At 35.7% G+C, this 22,805-nt stretch overlaps 3 protein-coding genes across 3 annotated transcripts; 1 reads left to right on the top strand and 2 right to left on the bottom strand.

Moving 5' to 3' along the window:
• The first annotated feature begins 5,299 nt into the window (after window positions 1-5,299).
• LOC109155711 (heat stress transcription factor A-4b-like) lies at window positions 5,300-7,535 on the top strand. Its single transcript, XM_019303334.1, has 2 exons — window positions 5,300-5,922; window positions 6,166-7,535. Exons 1-2 carry the CDS (start codon window positions 5,704-5,706, stop codon window positions 7,270-7,272), a joined length of 1,326 nt encoding a protein of 441 aa, XP_019158879.1. The 5' UTR covers window positions 5,300-5,703; the 3' UTR covers window positions 7,273-7,535.
• A 496-nt stretch (window positions 7,536-8,031) lies between these two features.
• LOC109155702 (cactin) lies at window positions 8,032-10,542 on the bottom strand. Its single transcript, XM_019303323.1, has one exon. The coding sequence runs from the start codon at window positions 10,378-10,380 to the stop codon at window positions 8,305-8,307; it is 2,076 nt and encodes a 691-aa protein (XP_019158868.1). The 5' UTR covers window positions 10,381-10,542; the 3' UTR covers window positions 8,032-8,304.
• Window positions 10,543-15,844: 5,302 nt separating this feature from the next.
• On the bottom strand, window positions 15,845-19,045 carry LOC109155707 (cytochrome P450 CYP72A219-like). The gene is made up of 5 exons (XM_019303330.1): window positions 18,670-19,045; window positions 18,362-18,579; window positions 17,017-17,273; window positions 16,547-16,934; window positions 15,845-16,467 (listed from the first exon to the last, which is right to left on the bottom strand). The coding sequence occupies exons 1-5, from the start codon at window positions 18,941-18,943 to the stop codon at window positions 16,042-16,044; spliced, it is 1,563 nt and encodes a 520-aa protein (XP_019158875.1). The 5' UTR covers window positions 18,944-19,045; the 3' UTR covers window positions 15,845-16,041.
• Between the last annotated feature and the right edge of the window lie 3,760 nt (window positions 19,046-22,805).

The following is a 22,805-nucleotide window of genomic DNA, read 5'->3' as shown; positions in this document are numbered from 1 at the left end:
ACTGGGATTTTGATCATATGGAGTGATGTCATTTTCCTGGCTAGTTTGTCTTCATGATGAACGGTGGTGGGGCTGCTTTGCCGGGCTGCTGACGAGGAACGGCTCCACGCCCAAATCATTGGGATAACTTTCACAAATTAAGGAAGAAAAATGCTACATGCATTCATACGTTTTACTTTCTTTTTACTTGCTACTGACAAGACAGAGATATTTGAGATATTTTTTTTTTTTAAATTTCAGAATTAATACCGAATTTAGTTCTTGAGTGAATTTTATACCTAATTGATTTCTTGGTTAAAATAGCTTAGTAATTTTTTCTTTATTAATGTTTAATTTTGTCCTGAACTATAATAGTTTTATTGAGATTATAGTGATTTTATTCAATGTAGTCCTCGATTATTGATTTTTTTATATTTAGTCCTTGATTCTAATAATCAAGGACTGAATTAGATAAAAACCAACCATCCAAGTCCATAACCTAATTATGCATAAAAAGACAGACATTTAGAACTAAATCGAAAAAAATTACTATAGTCATGACTAAATTGAGTATTAACTTCGATATTTGAAAAATAGCTTATCAATGCCTCGAATAAAGTGATCGAGTGATGAAGTATAATTCTCAAGTTAGTTATACACTCTTAAATAGTAATTGTGAGTCTCCCTATCCAAAATAATAACAATAATAATAATAATAAAATTAGTACATGTATGAAGAATCATTAGCATTTGTCATTTGCATTATGAAGAATATATAAGGTGAGTATCTAGATGGTTGAAGCAAGAAGAGGACATTTAAAAAAAAAAAAAAAAAAAAAAAAACAAAACAAAACCGTAGACAATGCAAGAAGCCCAAGCGCTGGTAAGCCCAAAAGGATGAGTAGATAGGCCTGTCCCAAAGCTGTGGAAGCCCAACATAAGATCAGAGGCAAATTATGCTATGCGCATGTGCGCACCTTGCAAGGTGCGCACGGCGCTAAAACGGCGTCGTTTTCCGTGAAAACGACGCTGTTTTAACTTAAAAAAAAAATTTGTTCGAAACGCCGTTAACGGCATATTTAGAGCTGTCAAAGCGGGCTGGCGGGCCAAAGCCCGCCAAAGCCTGCCTTTTGGCGGGGCGGGCTAAAAAGCCCGCCAATAATACGGGCCTAGGTAGGGGCAGCCCGCCCCGCCCCGCCTTAGGCCCGCCCCGCCAAAGCCCGCCTCTTTTTTATTTTTTATTTTTTTTTATTTTTTTTATTTTTTTTTAATCATGTGTGATGTGTCTCTAAAATCTAAACTCTAATGTGATTATGTTAATAACTTAATTGCCAAGCACCTTGTGCTCAGATGGCATGTAGTGACCTCTCCCATGTGGGAAGTCATGAGATCGAGCCTCAGTGGAGGCGTTGTTGACTCTTTGTGCTTCATTAGGTTGAGAAAGTATATTTGAACAGATACTACAATGTAATAGAGTTAGTAGCATTCAAAAAAAATGTTAATAACTTAATTGCTATCTACTTAAAACACTTATTCATAAGAAAATAACATAAATTTGTTCATCACAACATGACACCAATAGGGGTAACCGGGTAAGTATAATTATTCCTATTATTTTTAATATATATATATATATATATATATATATATATATATATATATATATATATATATATATATATATATATATATTAGTTAGTTATATATATATACACACAGATTTACAGTGTTACTGTAAATCTGTGTATATATATATATATAACTAATATATATATTATAAATATATATATTAGTTATATATATATATATATACACAGATTTACAGTAACACTGTAAATCTGTGTGTGTATATGACACCAATAGGGGTAACCGGGTAAGTATAATTATTCCTATTATTTATATTATTATATTATACATATTATTTTTAATATATATATATATATATATATATATATATATATATATATATACACACACACAGATTTACAGTGTTACTGTAAATCTGTGTGTATATATATATATATATATATATATATATATATATATATATATATAACTAATATATATATTTATAATATATATATTAGTTATATATATATATATACACAGATTTACAGTAACACTGTAAATCTGTGTGTATATATATATAACTAACTAATATATATATATATATATATATATATATATATATATATATATAAACTAAAAAAAAAAAAAAAAAAAGGTGGGCTGGCGGGCTACCCGCCAAGCCCGCCCCGCCAAGCCTACGGGCTAGGCGGGGCGGGCAAAAAAGCCCGTTTTTAATACGGGCTTCAAAACTATGAGCCCGCTCCGCCCTTTTGGCGGGCGGGGCGGGAAAGCCCGGCGGGCTAAGCCCATTTTGACGGCTCTAGGCATATTCGTTATGAAATTATAAATATACAGTTATGACATTATGAATGTACAGTTATAGAATTATGAATGTATAGTTATGGAATTATGAACTTACAATTATGAACATAGAGAGCTTCGAAAATTATGAATGTTCGGTATGGAATTATGAATATACAGTATGGAATTATGAATGTACAGTTATGGAATTATGAATGTACAGTTATGAAATTATGAACATAGAACTCTGACATTATGAACTTACAATTATGAACATAGAGCTTCGAAAATTATGAATTTACAGTTATTGAATTATGAATGTACAGTTACGGAATTATGAATGTACAGTTATAGAATTATGAATGTACAGTTATAAAATTATGAATGTACAGTTATGAAATTATGAACACAAAGCTGTGAATATATGCTCCTATAACGAAGCGATCTGAAATTAAATTAAAAAAAAAAAAAAAAAAAAAAAAAAAAAAAGAAGATAACGGTGCCTGACGGCACCGTTATCCGTGCCCATGAAGCACGCTGGGCACGAGCCCACAGCATAACTATCCAAGATCAGATGGACAGTTATGCCATGGACCCGGGTCTACTTTGCAAGGTGATCCGGATCAAAATACACAATTTATATATTGAATGTTTACAATTTACGTATTAAATGCTCACAATTTTTATATATTAAATGTTCATAATTTACATATTAAATATTCACAATTTAGATATTGAAATCACAAAGATTGACGAGAAAATTGATGCAACTATTTACCTATTAGATTGAGGAGGTGTTAAATGAAAAAAAAAATATATATCAAATATTATACATCCCAAAGATATTGCATTTTTATATTATTCATACTTCAACTTTCACTCATAAATCATAATCTAATATTTTATTCATATTTTTTCATTCATTATCCACTTATATATTGGTCAATATGTTTCATAGTTCAAATTCCACTAGTGAAAGAGTTCAAATCAATATACTCAATATAGTATTGATAATTTGTGCAACTTATCTCAATCCAATTTCATATATGTGAAAGTATCTAACCGCTGAAGAAAAATGAGCCTAGCTAGCTAGCCACTTAAAATATTTAGTATTGACTCTAATATTTAAAACAATTGATAAGTGAACTGTTAATTCAATTGTAAGGTTAAATGTTACCCTCTTATAAATGTGTGTCATGTTAAAGGATTCTATTAAATTTTACACATAATTTGAATCAAATTTAAATTAATTTTATCCTAAGGGCATCCCCGTCTATGGTTTTGGTGTGATTTTTTAGGATAACATGCTTATGTGGAAGAGAAAATGAGTGGAGAGAAAAAAAAAAAACCCTACTGTAAGGAGCTGGTTTTTACTCAAAAAAGTGGGTCCCACCATGGTAAATATAGCTTGCATTTGGTCGCGTGCGGAGCAATCATAGCATCCAGCCGAGCGCGTGCACTGCCTTAATCTGATTTTTTTTTTCTTTTTTTCCTCCCTTCCCATCTTCTCTTTCTTAAGCACACATGTAAAAACTTTTCAAAAACTCCAACTATTGGTGATGCGTTAACGAGATAAGTAACTGAGTGTGAAAAGATATATTTTAGTATGGAAAATTTATACACATGCACTACTTAGACCAAAAAGGGATAGGATATTTTGCATTTGGATGAAAAGTTGACAGAGAAGTGGAAGGGTATGCACACGTTATAATAACAATCTTGAAATCTGCAGTAGTCTATGATGATGAGATCACAGTCCACTCATCAATGATTGCAGACTTCTAATGGAGCAGCTATGAACACCAAATATACAAACATTATTCAAACATTTCTGCTTGCCAACAAATTAAAGCAATATTTGACACAATATAATGTATATAGTGAACTTTTGATGGAACTTAGCTTAATTAGTATTTTTTTAAGAATGAATTATGTGTGCATAATTTACAAATAAATACTTGACAGCTTAACTCGACACTTCAAAGTTATCGATCTAATTTAGAATTACTTTTGATTGATATATACGAAACATAATTAATAAGTTAAAAACGATTTATACAGTGATAGTATAATATTTTGGTAACAGTTGGCGACCCAAAGTGATTAGGCTTGACTTATGAGATGTTGATTCGTTTTAGGCCGGCCAACATGAGGTTGACCAGGGAGTACTAGGTCGGCCACACTAGGTTAGTCCAAGTTCAACCAAAAGATCCGACATAACAAGACTTAATCCCACAACTGTTATAAAACTTTTAATATTCTTTAAAAAAAAAAATCAAAAGTAATTGGCCACTAAGAGATTCACATTGTTCATTGACACTTAGTCAAATAGATTTCTTATAGTATGTATTATTAGGACAATCATCTTGTATATTCAACCAACACACATTGTACTAAACTCATATATAACTACACCTTTCATTATAGAGAATAAAATTCGTTAATTATACTTTAAAAAATCTTTGTTTCTTGTTAGTGTAAACTCACACTTAGCTTCAAAAAAACAAAATTTCTCAATCTGAGGCCCCACATTCTGATTTCCAATTCTACAAGAATTACAAAAAGAGTTAACTGTCTAGATTCAAATTATCACCCGAAAATCAATTGAGCTGTCTGGTAAACTAACACTACATTGGAGGATATCAAGAATCTTTAAATTAATGATAAATTGATGTACCATGTTTTACCAAGTAGGAGGAATAAGGGTTTGAGGATTATTACTACTTCCAGTCAAAATGGCATCCTGGGAACCAAGTCATAATCATGCAGTGCGTGGAGAATTCAACCTCCAATTGCTCCCCTCTTCAAACTTGGAACGCTGTCAGCAATACAAAAGAGGGTCAAAAGACAAATGAAGAAGGAGGACCGTTGAAAATTCCACATCAAACGATCATCGCCATTGCCCTGTTCATAGTCAAGTCTTCACTCTCTCTCTCTCTCTCTCTTTCCTTTTTCTCCCGGTCAAGGTGAATCATGGGGAGGATCCATCATCCCCTCCCAGTCTTCCTTTTTATATATATACTCCCGCTGTCTTGCGGTAACTCCAAGAATTCTAGTTTTGGTTTTCTTGAATTTTCCATCAAACTCCCAGGCTGTGTTCTGGGTCTTTTTGATCATCATTCTTGTGAGTTTTTGCTAATAATTTGAATTTCACAATCTGGGTATTGCTGGAAATCCCTTTTCTTGGGGTTTATTGTGGGAAAGTTTCAAATTTTGGAAATTTTCAGCAAATTTGAACTCTGGGATTTGGAAATTTCTTGATGCTTTTCTGGGATTTGGATGAAAACATAGTAGGGTTTTGATTGAGAGATACAAAAACACACAAATCAAACACACACACACACACACATATTGATGATGGATGGAACACAGGGTGGTTCTAATGCACCTGCCCCATTTCTGACCAAGACATATGAACTAGTGGATGATCCATCCACCAATCATATTGTTTCTTGGCATCAAAATGGGCACAGCTTTGTGGTCTGGAATCCTCCTGAGTTTGCCTGTGAATTGCTCCCCAAATACTTCAAGCACAACAACTTTTCCAGCTTTATCAGACAACTTAACACCTATGTAAGCCCACTGTCCCTTTTTCATTTAATTTTTTGCTCATTCATTTCCTCTCTGCATATATATCTGCATGTTTAGTTGTAATCTGAAAGTGTAAGTAAAAAGATTAGCCACAGGTATCAGTCTAACATTTGGGCATTGTTCATTTGTTATAAACCAAGAACCCCTAATGAAAAAGATGTCAAATTGGATTTGTATGGAAAACTAGATTGAATCGTGTTTGACAATTCTTAACATTTATTGCAGGGGTTCAGAAAGATTGATCCTGAACAATGGGAGTTTGCAAATGAGGAATTCATAAGAGGACAGACACATCTCTTGAAGAATATCCATCGGCGTAGGCCAATCCATAGCCACTCTGGTCCAGGGAATTCCGTGGCTCCCTTGAATGATTCGGAGAGGCAGGGGTTTGAAGAGGAAATCGAGAGGCTGAAACACGAGAATAGTTTTCTTCAGTCAGAAGTAGAAAGGCGCGAGCAAGAGAATCAAGAATACAAACTCGAGTTTCAGTCGTTGGAGCATCGGTTGCTCAAGGTTGATCAAAGGCAGAGGCGACTCGTGGCTCTTTTGGGTCAATTATCTCAAAAGCCGACATTTGCCTCTGCCCTCATGAACCAGTTGGATACTCATAACAAGAAGAGAAGGCTATCGATTTCCAATAGCCTGTACGATGAAGACAAGATTGGAGATAACCAATTCCTTAGTTTCCAAAAGGGTCTTGGCTCCATCACACAAATTCCACAGTTAAGCTACGAGCTAGTTGCAAAGTTGGATTCTTCCATAAATTTCTGCGAGAATGTTCTCCATGGGATTCCTAAGACTCCAGTGGAAGATGTTTACGAGTTTGCTGCCCTTCCTCGGCCTTCAACTGAGATGCAGGCAAGATCTGGAGATTCTGAAGTCAATGTCCGGCCTTGCTCTTTCCATTCTCAACCGTCATCACCTTCAAGGGATATGTGCTCGTCTCCCGAGTTGGCTGGGTCTTCAAGTCACACGGGTACCCCTGAGATATCGTCCATCTTTCCCAACTTAGAATCCCGACATAAGCCTTCAGGAATTGATGTAAACACTAGTCCTGCTAGTACTCTCGAGCCTACTATCTTGAAAGATAAGGTGGAGGGTAACTCTTCTACGTTTATGCCTAATGGAGGTAATGATGTATTCTGGCAGCAGTTCCTCACGGAGACTCCCGGGTGCTCTGACCGCCAGGAGGTCGAGTCTGAAAGAAGGGAAACTGTTGGGAGAAAGTATGATAGCCAATTAGCCGAAAGCCATAGACCTTGGTGGAACACGATTAACATAGAACACTTAACGGAAGGCATGGGGCATCTCAGTCCCATGACTGGAACCTGATGCTGCTTCACCGTTTTCTTGTAGATTTCTTGCCTGCTTGTTGTAAGCGTCTTTTTTAGCATGGATCGCTCGGTTAGAGCTGGATCCATGCTTTCTTGGTTTTGATTTTGCTTGTAGTCACTAGCTAGATATCTTTTTTATCAGAATAGAAGTTTTCTAAGTTATCTGCGTTCTAGAGTTTAATCCCTATTCCCTATCCCCTATTCCCATTCTTATTCACTGTTCTCCTTTGATGGGTTACAAGATGAATTATTCTTGAGTTTTTAGCTGAAGTGAGCTCTGGGGGGTCCAGCATATTCTGTGAAACATCTGTGAATGCCCAAAAGGGAACATCAGCTTGGCCTTCTTATATATGTCTCCTTTTCAAAGTCTAATTCTGTCTGCTGGAATGGTTTTTATGCCCTTTCATTAATTCATATAAAATGTTGAAAATTTGACCACTTTTTTGGATTTCTCTTGGGATTGTGGTCAACAAAACCATGCTTGGGTTTGAAGTATACTTGGCAACCAAGAACACTAAATAAATGTTTCTAAAGTTAACCAATTTTTTATGTTTTATTTTGTGAGTGACGAGGAAAACCTGCAATCGCTACTCACTACTTAAGAAATTAATCTCTTGCTGAGCGTCAAACTTGTAACATTGTGATTGCCAAGTCAACAATCTGACTGACTTGGCTAAGTTTGCTCCAAAATTATGTAGGACAAGGAACCTGCTGTCAATTATCTAATCCATTTTCTGCCTGCTTTGAAGCCCAGAAGAACAAAATCAATGGTGCACTGAATTTCATTTCATTGGAAGTAAATATATATTGAACATGTCAGTTTAGAGTAATTTTAAACACTATGACTAATGGAACAAGAAAGAAACAGATTCCAACACTGCAACTGCTTACTAGTTTTACACATGACAGCACTGCTAAAACAGCATAAAGTGTAAATGGAATAAGTAATGGCTAACAGGAATTCATAATATGATGAAGAAAACACCTTATCAAGCTTGCAGACAAAGATAGATGCTGCTAGCCTGATGCTTCATCGACGGTATCTATAGCGTTTGAAATTGAAGTACAGATGTAGGATCCCTCTGTCAAATATGCATTTGAACCCTTTCTTGTGTGAATATTCCCATTCTCTGTTAACAATTCGGAATGCTATGTCCTCGTAAGGGGGGCCTGCATGAAACTTGATGATGCAGGTATCAACACTGTCTCCATCCTTCTCTATTACATAAGTTGGAGCTTTTGATTTGTCAACAAGATCTGGATAAAAGATGTTGAACTTGTATCCCTGTACAATTTTCGGGGGTGGATTGTCATGGTCATAATGAGTCTGATTGTACTTGTTCCATTCGTATCCAGTATGAACACGATTGAAGTACTTTGGCTTCCTTGGGCGGTACTTGTCGTGCCACCAGTAAACCTGTGAATCGAGATTAACTTCATCATTAGAGCCAAACACTGCATCTCCTTCCTCCATAGCTCCCATGGCTTTCAAGGCCTTCTTCTCAAAGTTGTCTTCAGGCAGTTTTGGTTTTGGAATCATATCCTGTAGGCGACGCTCTTCCAGAACTGCCATTCGGTTCTTTTCAAGCATAGCTCTGTCTTCTTCAGGATCAATTGCCTCTTCCTTTTCGTCATCCTGTACTAACACAGGCGAATATGATCCATCATTGTCATCTTCATCATCATCATCATCATCATCATCATCTTCATCTTCTTGTTCTTCTTCCACCTCCTCCTCCTTAGTATCTTCATTCAGCACAGGCTCTGCAGATACAGCTCGATCATCCTTCTGAATATAATCCAGATCTTCTTCATCATGCCTAAATTCCAAATCTTTTTCATCATCTTTCCTCTCAGATGGTGTCTCAAGCCGTTCTAGATATTTGCGCAGCATTTTTGCATGAATTTCTTTAAGACAAGCCTTAGCCTTGAAAATCTGAAGCCGCTTAAGAACAGCTTCCCAATATTCAACCACTTTGGCTGTTCCAGATTGCATCTGGGACTCAATTTGTGATTGTAAGGCTTCCAATTCACCGTAACTCTTACCCTGCAAGAGAAGCTTCACATCTGTTTCAATGCTGGAATGTAAACCCCTTTCTTCAGCCTGCAACTCCGGTGGTAAGTGCTCTCCCCGCACTCTGGCTCGGTCCATAGCGTCCCTTTTCCGGGCCTCTGCTAATTCCCAATTGCAAACCACCAAAAGCGCTTCCCAATATTGTACATGCGTCTCTGTAGCTCTATCCAAATCAAGGTGCAATTTGATATCCTCCTGAAGTTCTTCTATTTCCTTCATTGTCAAACCCTTGAACACCATGTATGGCTCGTTGATTTCGATATCGAAATCATCAGAAGGATCTAGTTGCTTGATAAGAACATCAATTGGCTTGATTCGACCTTGTTGAATCCGGATCTTCGTCCTGGTTTTGCTTTGGTCAAAGTGGAATTCCTCCTCTTTTTTCTCCCAATCCTGAAACTCAGCCCTAGCTCGCTCTCTGGCAAGCAGTGCCATTTCTTCCTCACGCTGCGCCTTTTCAATTGCTCGCTCTTCTCTCCGTTTCTTCACCTTCTCGATTTCTGCTATTCGCTCTTTCTGTCGTTCCTTCTCGGCTTTTAACGAGAAGGACTCGAGCGGAACACCCCGAGATATATCGCGGTGGATTTTCTTCTCCCAGATAAATTTCTCGTTTAAATTCGAATCACCAAACGGGTTTGAATCGTTGGAATAGCTAGAAAGCTTCTGTTTAGCGTTCAATTTCTTCGCAGCCTTCTTCAACCTCCTCTCAGCTTTCTTCGCCATGTACTCGGCAATCTGCTCGTCAGTAATTTTCCTCTTCTTCTTACTCTTCCTCCGTTCATCCTCCTCCGAGTCAGAATCATCAGACTTCCGCCGCCGGCTCCGACTGCGGCGGCGGCGATTGGAACTGCGGCTAGGCGGAGACGATTCGCGACTGGGAGAGTCCGAGTCCGTGGCAGCGGCGTGAGAACCGGAATCTGACTGGGACAAATCGGAATCCGAAGCTCGACGACGGCGGCGGCGGTCACGGCTGGATCTCGACGACTCCCTTTCCTTCTTGCTTCTGCCGCTGCTGCTGCCATGCGTCTCCATCTCAATGCTTCTGACTACTCAACTACGAACTAAGAGTTGATAACACAGCTGCAATTTAAATCAATCAAGCAAAACCCTAAACCTAATTGAATTCAGACAAAAACAACCATGAGATTGAAGACACCATGCATCTGGGATTCTGGGAATTGAAGAATAATAAAATACCAGAATAAATACTCCATATAATTTTGGGAGAATGTATTGGATTGGGCCGTATCAAATTAAATTATGGGCCTAAAGCAGAAGGCCCATCTTCTAGCCAGCCAGTGTACCAAAAAAGAAATATATATATATATATATATATATATATATATATATATATATATATAAGAATGGAGTTTATTTATTACATACTTCTTACTATATAAAATAGCCACACCCCTAGGGAATTGCGTTAGAGCAAAAAATCCCGCCTAAAATGTAGTATACAAACGCTGCGTTTTGGACAGTCATTGTTAACCTCAAATGTATTCAATGAGCCGTTTAAGAGCTGCTTTTTCGATTTTGCAAATATTTCTCGGATATCAAAACTCAAAAATACCTGTTAACTAGCCGCTTGAGGTTTCCGAGAAAACGTATCGGATTCCAATTCTAAGTCTCCAACTAATGGTTGCCTTAACAGTTGTATAAATTGAGCTTTACCATCAATCAACACACCATCCGTTGCTGAAGTAGAAATCGCTGGCAAGAATTTCTCTTCGACAGAATGTATCCAATGTATATTCTTGGGAGTGAGATCTCACAAGTCAATGTTAGCAGTGCGATGAAGGTTCGCGTTGAAGGAAGCGATGCAATCAGAAGCAATTTTGAGGTAATGTTCAAAATAGATGCCGTATTATAATATCCATCTCATAATATATATATATATATATATATATATATGCAGGGAACATTGGTTGTATCATTGAGTCAAAGGATGGGCTAAACTACTGCAGTAAGTGTGAAAGGAGACGGGGAAAGGATTTTTGAGGTACCAGTTGAAGATTTGGGTGGCAGATTAAAAGGAAATACACCCTTTCTCCGTTGGGACAGAGAGTGCAATCAGTTGCTGGGAGTTTCTGCTACAGATTTGAAAGCAAGGCATCTAGAGGTATATTTACTTAATAACAGTTAATTGTATAATTGTAGAAATCATATTATAAACCCCTTCTAATAATGTATGCTTTTTGGCGACCCAGGTTATTCCATAAGAAATAGAGACATTGGTTTCACAGTGCATGATGTTTAGGGTGGGTGTTATAAAAGAGCAATTCCAGAATCTCTACAATGCATTGTCTGTCATGTGGATAGACACCGACCAAAGAATGATTCAGTTGAATGCACCAGAGCTTCTGGGAGTTCATGACAAGGACTTGAGTTCAAAACTTGAACATCAAATGCTTGAGGATGATGATGATTTTGAAGAGGTATACACAGTGTGTTTGACTTTTAAGTAATATTATATTACTTGCAAATACTTTAATATTTTTGTTTTTTATTTAAGGGAATTTGTTGAGAGTGATGAAGGGGAAAGTCCTATTGGGATTGTGGCTGCTGGCAATGGTGATGCTGTGGGTGATAGTTCTGTGTTGAAGAGACCTTTCTAGATGAGTTCTTATCAACTCAAACATCAAAGAACATGTCCCTCAGTGTTAAGCTTGAAGGTAAATGATTGATTATAAATTGTGTGGCATGAAATGTTTATGGACAATTGTGGCTGTGTCATTTTTATTTATTTAGGATAGTGATTTAGTGTGTTGCAAATACAATTGCATTGCTTTTCTTTGTGTTTTGAGTTTTTGGCACAGCAAAAAAGTGCAACATTTTGGCCGACTTTGAAATTCTCATGAGTTGTGCTGTATTAAAAAGGGATTCAAACACATGCTATTACTAGCAGCTGGTTGCATTGGAACATAATTGGTATCATGGTGCAGTACTTATTTTGCATGGACTTCAAGTTTGGCAGTACATATAAAGCAGGCTTTGTTATGAGGTTAGTATAGGATTGTGATATACTGAAAGTTATTATTTTCAGAATCTAATATTCTCTTATTTGTCAAATAATATTTATTTGTTTGTTATTTATTTACTTATAATTATCTGTTTAAGCAAAAGATCCTTAGTGGAAGCAACAAAACAAGCACAATTACTTTGTTGTTTACCTAAAAAATTAAGATCATTATTTGCTGTAATAGTTTAATTACAATTATTGTATACGCAACACATGAAGGATTCAAACATGCAAAAAAATAGAAAACAAAAATAAGCTAAACAGGAGTAATTAAATACAACAACACAAGTTCAAAATACTTCAAAATGTTATTAACTAAGTACGACATATACAGCCACTAACCAAATTGTTCACGCAGCTGCAATATTATATCATATTTGGAGAGCCAGGAACGGAGCGGTATGGGATGCGTGTCTACCGCGACCACGAAAAGTGTTAGCCTTGGCCGAAGCAACCGCACTTGCATGGCAAAGAGTCCACCACACCCACCCACAAACGGACCAAGGGGCTGCCGCACAAAGCAGTGCTACTGCCACTGCCGTGACACGGCAGCAGCAGCACTACAACACGGCAAATGCCGTGATTGCTATGGGGATCGCCCAAGAGGGCGCACGGAACGAGCCTGCCGAGCCGAGACGGAGATGCTATGTCGATGCTGGATTCATGCCAGCTACAGGAAGGGCTACGGTTGGCGCGGTTTTGTTCGACGAGGAAGGGGGATATGTATTGGCATTCAGTGCACCCTTGTCAGATTGTTTGTCCCCGCTTATGGCTGAAGCAATAGCTTGTAAGGAAGCCTTGTCTTGGTTATGGAATCGTGGAGAGCGCTCAGTACGCATACTCACGGATTGTTTGACCCTGCAACAGTATTTGACAAATCAAGCTATCACTGTTCGGACTTACGTTGGCTATGCCATTGATGCTTGTAGAGCATGCATTATTTCTTTTGATTATTGTTCAGTTAATTTTATTCCTAGATTAGAGAACTATTTAGCACATAGTCTAGCGGTTACTGCATTTAATTCTTCTACGATTATGTATTCGGACGATGTCCCTCCAGACTCTATTTCTAAGTACCTTTAATATATGCCTTATTGGCCACCTTTCAAAAAAAAGTACGACATATACTGGTATTTAACAATTAAGTACCAGATCGATAACAGATAAGTACGAGTAACACAATTACCAGATTCCAGATAAGTACCAGTAACAATTAACAGATTCCAGATAAGTACGAGTAACAATTAAAAAAAAACAATTTTTGATGCAAATAGTTAATAAAAAAAATATTAGAATGGTATTTGTTTTACTGAAACTACGAAAACAACGCATGCAATAGCTAGATTTTACTACTAATCAGCATATTCAAACGAAATCTTAATCAGAGACGCAGATTTTTCAGGAAATATCAATCGAACTAGGATAAAAATAAGAAATAAATCTTCCACATGTTCTAGCATCTCTGATTCAGCGGTATACGTCATCTTCTCCTATCACCGGTAAATATTTCCGGGCAAACTCTTATCCTGCGAAGAGAACAGAGTTAGGGCATCTAATTATTTCCCAGCAAACTCTTATGAACAGGATAGGCAACAATCGTAGATTTAGCGCATGCACTGAAGTTGAAGATCACAGAACTCCAAGCTCTGAATTAGCGAAGTACAATGAACAACCTGAACAACCCCCATGCTGTCGAGTAAAATTTGTGGGCCATACTACTCAAATTGCAGCCCGAGAGCAATAAATCTGTATAAATTGGGAATGCAATCAAAAGAAACTGAGAAAGAGAAATGGAGGTTAAATACATGTTGTCGCCCAGAATTAGGAAAGTCGTGTCTCCCCCGACGCTTTTCATCGAAACCAGAAGGAAGAAGCTTCTAGCATATCTGAGCACACCCACCCAATTCTATATTAATATAATTATATATTTATATATATATGTAATAACCTATATATGTTTACAGTGAAGCAAGATATGTTCGAATTATATGTATATATATATATATAAGGAAAATCTATTGGAAGAGATCATTAGTGTCCAGTTTTTATTTTTTATTTTTGAAAAAAGTATCCAATCTAATTGTTTGTATGGTGTTTTTCAAAGAAATTTGTCATTACAAGATTATTTGAGCATGTTATTGATGCTAAAATAATGACGGGTGACAATACCGAGAGTTCGATGTTGATAATGTCTATGACTCAATCGGATACAAGAGCCTTTTAAATTTTTAAGGAGACAGTCCCATTAATATTGTCATATGCTATCACAATAAATAAGTCAAGACCAAATTAACAATTTGTTTATCCTAAAAATAAAAAAAAATTAACAATTTACAATTTCATCATTTTTTCTGTGCCAATTTCTGTGCCATGATTGTGGAATATGTTATGCAATATACTTTTAAATCTGTTTAAGATGTAATATCTGTATTTTATTACAATTTATTACAATAACAACATGTAAAATTAAAATATAATTTATTGACCGTGCATCGCACGGGTACAATGCTAGTTTTGATAATAATTATAAGTTTTTCCTGTTACCGAAAAAATGTTTATATTTTTTATTTTACTTTTATTATAAATCTCCTGCAACCAATAATAATTATACTGCATTTTAATTAGGATGAAGTTAAATTAATCTGTTATGAAATTCTGTTATTCTAGTTTAAATTGAAATTTTATTGGACTTCAACTTTTTTCATGAATAGTTTATTAATTATTGACATGTATCAATTATTATTTTGACTTTTAATTGTGATCCCTTGACTATTGGGATTCATCAATTTTCATCAACTTTTAATTTGATCATAAAATGGTTCATTGACTATTGGTTGTGTTCCTAATTTGATCATCAAGTTAAATATGTAAGATTAAATTTAAGGGTAATAATGTAAACAAATTGGTTATTCACATTTTCACTAATGATGAACTCAATGTATTAAGTTTATGAATTCAATTTGCACTTCTCATCAACAAATCAATTTATACATTATTCCACTTAAATTTAATGTTTACTAAATGAATATTTATTTAAATGACCAAATTTAGAATAAAATCAATATTACATGGATCATTTATGGTCAATTTGAAAGTTGAGAATGAAAATTTATAAATGTCATTTGTCAGTGGATCGTTTATAATCAAATTAAAAGTCTAATTCTATTATCACAAAGTATGCAATAAATCAACTTCATTCTTGTATAATACATAGTAACTCATAAACTACACATGATATAAAAAATATATTTTTCAAAACTGAAAAATTCTTACAAAATAAGATATTCCCACGACTTTAGAAACAAGACGCGCAAACTTTTCAAAATTGAATTGAGGATATTACCGCCACACTTAAGCAACCAATAAACCTAAGTACTAAGCCAACATACATCCAACAACTGATATCCATAAAGATTTACAAGTCTTGGATTGCCACTATTCTATCTAGTCTGTTCATAGTGATTAACATTGCCCTAAACTGGAATGAATTCTCACATTAAATCTTGCCTGTCCAAAGCATATTATTTATATATTTATTTGTATATACATAGAGAAGGGTAGATTCAGACTGCAGTAAACTTCCCATAGTACAGAACATATAGAAATTTGGTTCAAGCCTAAGCTACATATTGGTGGATTCTGAGAACTGGGAATTGAAGAAGCATACTAAATTAAAGGTTGTGCATAATTAGAGGAGCACCATACTGAGGTTGAATGGTCAGCTTTGAATATGGAGCGTGTGCATAAGAAGGAGAAAGCTCAAACGAGAAGCGTTGCAGAATCATAGCCATAGCCATTTTAGCCTCTACCAAAGCGAAGTTCTGACCAATGCAGATTCGAGGTCCCCCGCTAAATGGGAAGAATGCTGGTTTGCCATTTGTTGCCTTCATTATGCCTTCCCGGAACCTCTCTGGCTTGAACTCTTTAGCATCTTCACCCCATATCTCGGTGTCAAGATGGATCAAGAGTGTTGGTAACGACAGCAGTACTCCTGGTGGCAGAACCATTTCTCCTAGTTTCGTTTCCTCCACGGTCTTCCTAATTAGGCCAGCTACTGGCGAGTATAGCCTTAAAGACTCGTATAAAATCATTGTAACCTGTAAAGAGGATATGACAATACGAGCACTATGTAAGATCTGCAGTATATATATAGCATATAAAATCTATGATACTCACGACTTTAAGGTCATTCAACCCTTCGAAATCTGGTTTCTTATCCCCGAAAACATGCAAAACCTCTTCTCTAGCCCGAGCTTGCCAATCTGGAAATCTGCTGAGTAGAACCATAGTCCACACCAGCATCACAGAAGTAGTCTCCTGCCCTGCAAAATAGAACAGGATGCACTCATCGATGATCTGTTCAATGCTCATTCCAAATTCCTTGTTCCCCTGCTGTCTGATTTCTTGTAAGTTGGAATCCAATAGTATGCCCAATAAATCATCGTTGTTCTTCGTCTCCCCAGCCTGCATTGCCTTCATTCTCTTCTCTATAATAACACGGATAGATGATTTCACTTCCTTGTCAATGGAATTCATTCTTCGGTTCCTCTTAGTTGGCACAAATCTGCAGTAAACTAATTACAAGTTAATGATTCATTTCTACGCCTATCGTCTCGATCACTCACGTACAGTCCTGGTTATTTTACCTCAATCCAGGTATATAAACTTGACGCGTAGTTTCCACCAAGTGCATGGCCTGTTCTTTCAGAAGCTCAAAGATCCTCTTTCCTTCTTCATAGCTGCTCCCAAACGCTGTTCGAGAAATCACATCACAGGTTAGGCCTTGAAGGTGAGGCCACACATCCACCTCACAAGAACAAGATGATGATCCTTTTCCATACACAATTCCCTCCCACTTGCTCAGCATTTCAGAGCAGCTTAGCAAGAAAGCCGGTTGCATAAGCTGTTGCAATTCAAGAGTTCTAGCAGTTAAAATATTATCTAATTCAGTGGTGAAGGTCAGTATTAATGATGCAAGTTTATGGCATATAACCCAAGTTTTCCGGTTTGCCAGACTGTACACTTTTGTGCACAAGTAGCCAACCCAAACTCAAACCCGCAACGTTTGGAGCTGGAATCAGGAATCAAACCCCCACCCATTGCGGTAAACAAGTCTTAAGTCTTAAGTTGTCTTCTCATCCACAGTATTTGATCCCCGGTGCTAGGCTAGTATTGTGGTAGGAATAAAGAATCAAGAATCGAATCCCACCATGCTGTGGGAACAAGTTTTAAGTGGAGCTTCTCATCAAAAGTATATAATTTAGGCTATTTGATCCCCGATTTTAGGATAGGCTAGTATTGTGGTAGGAATCAGGAATTAAGAATTGAACCCCATCATGCTATGGGGAATTGAAGCTGATAGTTGGATTGCACAATGGCTATATGCTCAACACACCCCTCACGTGTGCGGTGGGTTCCAAGCAATACGTGGACCGCGTGGACCGTAGTCCGCTATACCAAATTGAAGCATGTGCTCCATCTCAACTAAAAGCCTAAGCTGATAGTTGGATTGCACATTAATGGCTATATGCTCAACATGGGGAACAGTCTTAAGTGAAGCTTCTCATCAACAGTATATAATTTAGGCTATTTGATCCCCGGTCCTAGGCTAGTATTGTGGCAGGAATCAGGAATCAAGAATTGAACCCCATCATGCTATGGGGAACAAGTCTTAAGTGAAGCTTCTCATCAACGGTATATAATTTAGGCTATTTGATCCCCGGTCCTAGGCTAGTATTGTGGTAGGAATCAAGAATCAAGAATTGAACCCCATCTTGCTATAGGGAACAAGTCTTAAAGTGAAGTTTCTCATCAACAGTATATATATAATTTAGGCTATTTGATCCCCGGTCCTAGGGGAGTATGCCACTCCACTTTTAACACCATCCATTTGTCAACTATGACCAAAGATATGCTCAATTCTATTACAGCTAGATGTATGAATCATGTTTATTGTCGGAAAGAACAAAACTTGAGAAACATTAAACACACCTTTAGCTTCTCCGAATAGAAGGCAGGATTGAGTAGTCTTCTGTGTTTTGCCCACTGCTCTTTCTCATAACTGACAAGTCCTCGTACCAACTTTCTGCCCAGTGGATTGTTCCTAGGCTTCTGAAACAGTTCATATTTATTCAAAACCTCCTTTACTAGCTCAGGATCCCTGATGAACACCATTGGCATTGGACCCATCCATACATAACAGTTTTTACCTGCAAAACATCATTGAATAGAATAGAATTCTGGGATGGATGGATGGATGAAATTCACAGCAGAATGGGAAGCATGAAAGACATATATACCGTATTTGTCGGCTAGGTGAGCATAATACGGGATAACTCTCGGGGCTACGTTATCCGACAGAGTCATGGGCTTGGAAATGGCGTCACTCGCCATCTTCACGAGCTCTTTCATGTCGCCGGAGAGGATTCTGTAGGGGTTCCCTTTGAGGCCTAGCTGTTTTAGGCACTTCTCCAGCTTCTTCGGCTTAAACCACACCCAACCCAACACTCTCCATGCGAACGCCAACAAACCCACCGAAACGCACACTCCCAGTAGGGTGTATATCACCTCCATCTATATCCGTCGAGGTCACCGGAACTGTGGGAGTTCTTGATTTCACGGCGGGTAACCGGGGTTCATATATCAACTTATGAAGAGTGTTGGGCGGAAACGTCAGGGATGACGACGCTTGAAAAAGAGTACCAAAATGTTGATTTCAAACATACGTCGTTGTCTGTATTTACGTGAGAAACAAGAACTATAACGAACCACATACAACAGATGCATACAAATCCCATGAACCTAACCCATACCCATGAGACACATGTGCAAACAATTTTTATCTTATCACTAGATGGTGAGGACTGAGGAGGTTGTCAACCAATGAAATCCCTAAATAGTACACGATCAACTCCAACTTCTTACTCACAACTTCTCTTTCTTTCCAGAATTTTTTTATATAGTTATTTTCATGAGACCATAACATTATAAAAATATCATATTTTTGTTTGTTAGAGCAAAAGTGAGGAAGCAGAATTTGGCATCACATGTAGCAACCTTTATGGTCAATTTGAAAGTCAAGAATGAAAATCCGTAAATGTCATTCATTAAAGGATCATTTATAATTAAATTAAAAATTGATGATAAAGATTTGTAAACGTCAATACTCAATGGAATTAACTCAAAGTAATAATATGTATACTTGTCATTTTTTTTTAATTTGAAAAATAAGAGAATTATATATATTATAGTGCAAACTCATTTTTTTTTTAGTCTTACAACTGATGGTCCAAAAGTGATCATAACACGTACTCAGCTCTTGAGATTTGACTTATACTAATATAAAGAAACTAAAATAAAGGATGGACCCAAGCCCTAACAGGGCCTGGAGGCGCGCGATTTCTAGGAGAATAGCTGTACCGAGCGCGGCTTCACGCCCACGTCTCGTCAAACTAAATCTAGGCTGACCAAGCCTATTCAATTTTTTTATTTCTTCTAATTTTACAAGTATACTTTAATAATCAATTTTTTATTTGGCCATTATTCATTTTAAACGTACAATGTATCAATTTTTTTTTTTTTAACTGAACATCAATTTTTTTATTTCTTCTAATTTTACAAGTATACTTTAATAATCAATTTTTTATTTGGCCATTATTCATTTTAAAAGTATAATGTATCAATTTTTAATTTTTTAATTGAACATTAATCACGCACAAGGAGCCCCCCTCACTTTGAGAAGTTGCTCCCACACTGCCGCTGGTGAGACTTGATCTCTGGTCATTATTCCAAAGTTTCACCTTTATGACCAGTTGAGCTACCCATGCAGGACGTATACTTTAATAATTAATTTCTTATTTGCCCATTATTCATTTTAAACGTGCAATATATCACTTTAGTCTTAATTAGACCAACCACAATAGTAGATTTTTAGGATTTGATGATGAGTTTTGTGAGGTGGAAGATAGAAAGTATAAGAGAGAAAATGTGAGGGTATTGACGGCAATAGTAGGTTTTTTGTGGAGTCGTAGGAGAGGAAAAAAGATGAAATTTCGTTCCGGGTGTGCGCATTGTAAACATACTTTTTTTTTCCTCCTTTATCCTTCATCTCTTTCCTCATTGGGTATGAAAAAAAACTTAGCAAAAATTCTAACTTTTGTGTTTGGTCTTAGCAGAGTTTAAATTTACTTTGACCCGACACAAATTATGAGTGGACCTCACATATATTTGTACCACAAAATGACTTCTCAATATGTCAATTTGTTATTGTTCTGTTACATGTGATGACAAATTCTATTCCATCACTTTTACTTTATGATATGACAAACAAAAATATAATATTCTTATCATGTGAATTTTATAAAAAGTGTGTATATAACAAAATTTATATTGTAAAATGAAGAAGGAGTTGTAAGTAAGAAGTTGGAGTTCATGTACGGCAGTATTTTTCAACATATTGTGAGCGATTTCATTGGTTGACAACCTCACCATTTAGTCATAAGATAAAGTTCTTTGCACATGTGTCTCATGGGTATGGGTTAGATTTATGGGAGTTTGGGTTATAAAAAAATTAAAATTAATTTGTTTGCATCTGTTGTACGTGAAGTGTGCATTTATTATTCTCAAACTTTACTCTTATGACGTGGAGCGTGGAGTGTGCATTCATTATTCCAAAAGGCTGACAGAGCATTTGGGTGAAACCCCCCTCACTTTGAGAGGTTGCTCCCACACTGCCGCTGGTGAGACTCAATCTCTGGTCATTATTTCAAAGTTTCACCTCTATGACCAGTTGAGCTACCCATGCAGGCGTGGAGTGTGCATTCATTATTGAACATGTTGTTGTCTACAATTGTACTATAGTTCTTCTTTCTCACGTAAATACAGACAACGACGTATGTTTGAAATCAACATTTTGGGATACACTTTTCAATCTTTTTCAAGCATGGAGTATGAAATATCATTAACTAGTGACGAAAAATTAAAATGCTTCAAAAGAGATGATATAAAATATTAATAACAGAATATAAAACATAATTACTTAGATAAAATGGTTTAAATTAAAACATATTATAAATCACGCATCTTCTTTATTGATATGATATTTAAAAATATTTTTTACTTTAGTTAAATCAACTTTAAATTTTTTACATTAATTAAAATACGATGATGCATAGTAGAAATTTTTATATTATATTGACTACATGATTTATAAAAACACGGACATTTAAAAAAATATTTTTCAAAATTGAACTACAAAATATATTTGCTATCAATTACTTAAATTAATCAAGTTAAATAATATTTACCACACATAACACATTATAATTTATAAGAATGTATTTAAAAATCCGTAAAATAATTTCTGAAAATCATTTTCCGTGCTTCGCGAAACTTAGCTAGACCAGGACTGTTGACTGCTTTGCGCCTCTGCTGGAGCTTGGAACCACCGTCTGCGCCTTTGCTGCTGGGGATAATATTGGGTTGGGATTTGGATTGTGAGCTTTTAATAATAATAATAATAACAACAACAACAATAATAACAATAACAATAATAATAATAATAATAATAATAATAATAATAATAATAATAATAACACCCACAACAACAATAACAATAATAATAATAATGTCATTTAAAGACGTTATTTTGAAGCTATGTTAATGTAAGATTTTAACAAGAGTTAAAACAAATATAGATATAATTAGATGCACTACTAAATTATACATTGTGCTTTCTTTTTTATACACTTATAATTTTTCATTTTTAATTTCCCTTTCTCCTAATAAGTTGTTCATATTGTTAAATATAATAACATGTATATTGTAGTTACTTTATTGTACATTTACAAATTCTTATTAATTATACATTTCTATTTATACATAGTATTTTAATTATTTATATTATTTTTCATAATATTAAGTAATTAGATAAAAAAAATAGTTTTTAATAAGAAATATTTGATGACACCATTATTACGGAGTACTTTTTATGAAAAAGATTTTGAATAAGAAAAGATTTTGAATTTGAATTACATTTCAATCACATATATGAATATCTTATAGTGCATGTAGTGAAAAGTTCTACTTCATATACTTTCTATTTTTACTTTCTTATTTTTTACTCTCTAATATGAAAATTGATGATTAGTTATTTTTATCATTGTGAGTCTTTTAATGAAGATGTCAACATCAAAATTTTGTGGTGAGAAAATAAAAGTTAGAAGTAAATTTGGGAGTAAGAGTAATATTTTTCAAGTAAGTATATCACGTTCAATTTTCCAAGATAGAAGGAAAAAAAAAAAAGTTCTATCACATGTACTTCCAATTCGACTCCTTCACTTTTACTTCATGACGTGATAAATAATATTATGATATTTTCATCATGTGAATCCTAAAAAAAATGTCTACATCAAAGAATTTGTGAGAAGCGATGAGA

Source organism: Ipomoea nil, unplaced genomic scaffold (genome assembly GCF_001879475.1).
Source record: "Ipomoea nil cultivar Tokyo-kokei standard unplaced genomic scaffold, Asagao_1.1 scaffold2704, whole genome shotgun sequence".
Taxonomy (NCBI): domain Eukaryota; kingdom Viridiplantae; phylum Streptophyta; class Magnoliopsida; order Solanales; family Convolvulaceae; genus Ipomoea; species Ipomoea nil.
The sequence above is the reverse complement of the archived record's forward strand: the minus strand, read 5'-3'. Positions and strand labels throughout refer to the sequence as shown.

Coding starts and splice junctions, on each gene's coding strand:
- LOC109155711 (XM_019303334.1), top strand. CDS start 5,704: ATGATGGATGGAACACAGGGTGGTTCTAATGCACCTGCCCCATTTCTG. Junction 5,923..6,165: donor TCAGACAACTTAACACCTAT/GTAAGCCCACTG, acceptor CATTTATTGCAG/GGGTTCAGAAAGATTGATCC.
- LOC109155702 (XM_019303323.1), bottom strand. CDS start 10,380: ATGGAGACGCATGGCAGCAGCAGCGGCAGAAGCAAGAAGGAAAGGGAG.
- LOC109155707 (XM_019303330.1), bottom strand. CDS start 18,943: ATGGAGGTGATATACACCCTACTGGGAGTGTGCGTTTCGGTGGGTTTG. Junction 18,580..18,669: donor TCACCTAGCCGACAAATACG/GTATATATGTCT, acceptor GATGTTTTGCAG/GTAAAAACTGTTATGTATGG. Junction 17,274..18,361: donor TCTATTCGGAGAAGCTAAAG/GTGTGTTTAATG, acceptor GAATTGCAACAG/CTTATGCAACCGGCTTTCTT.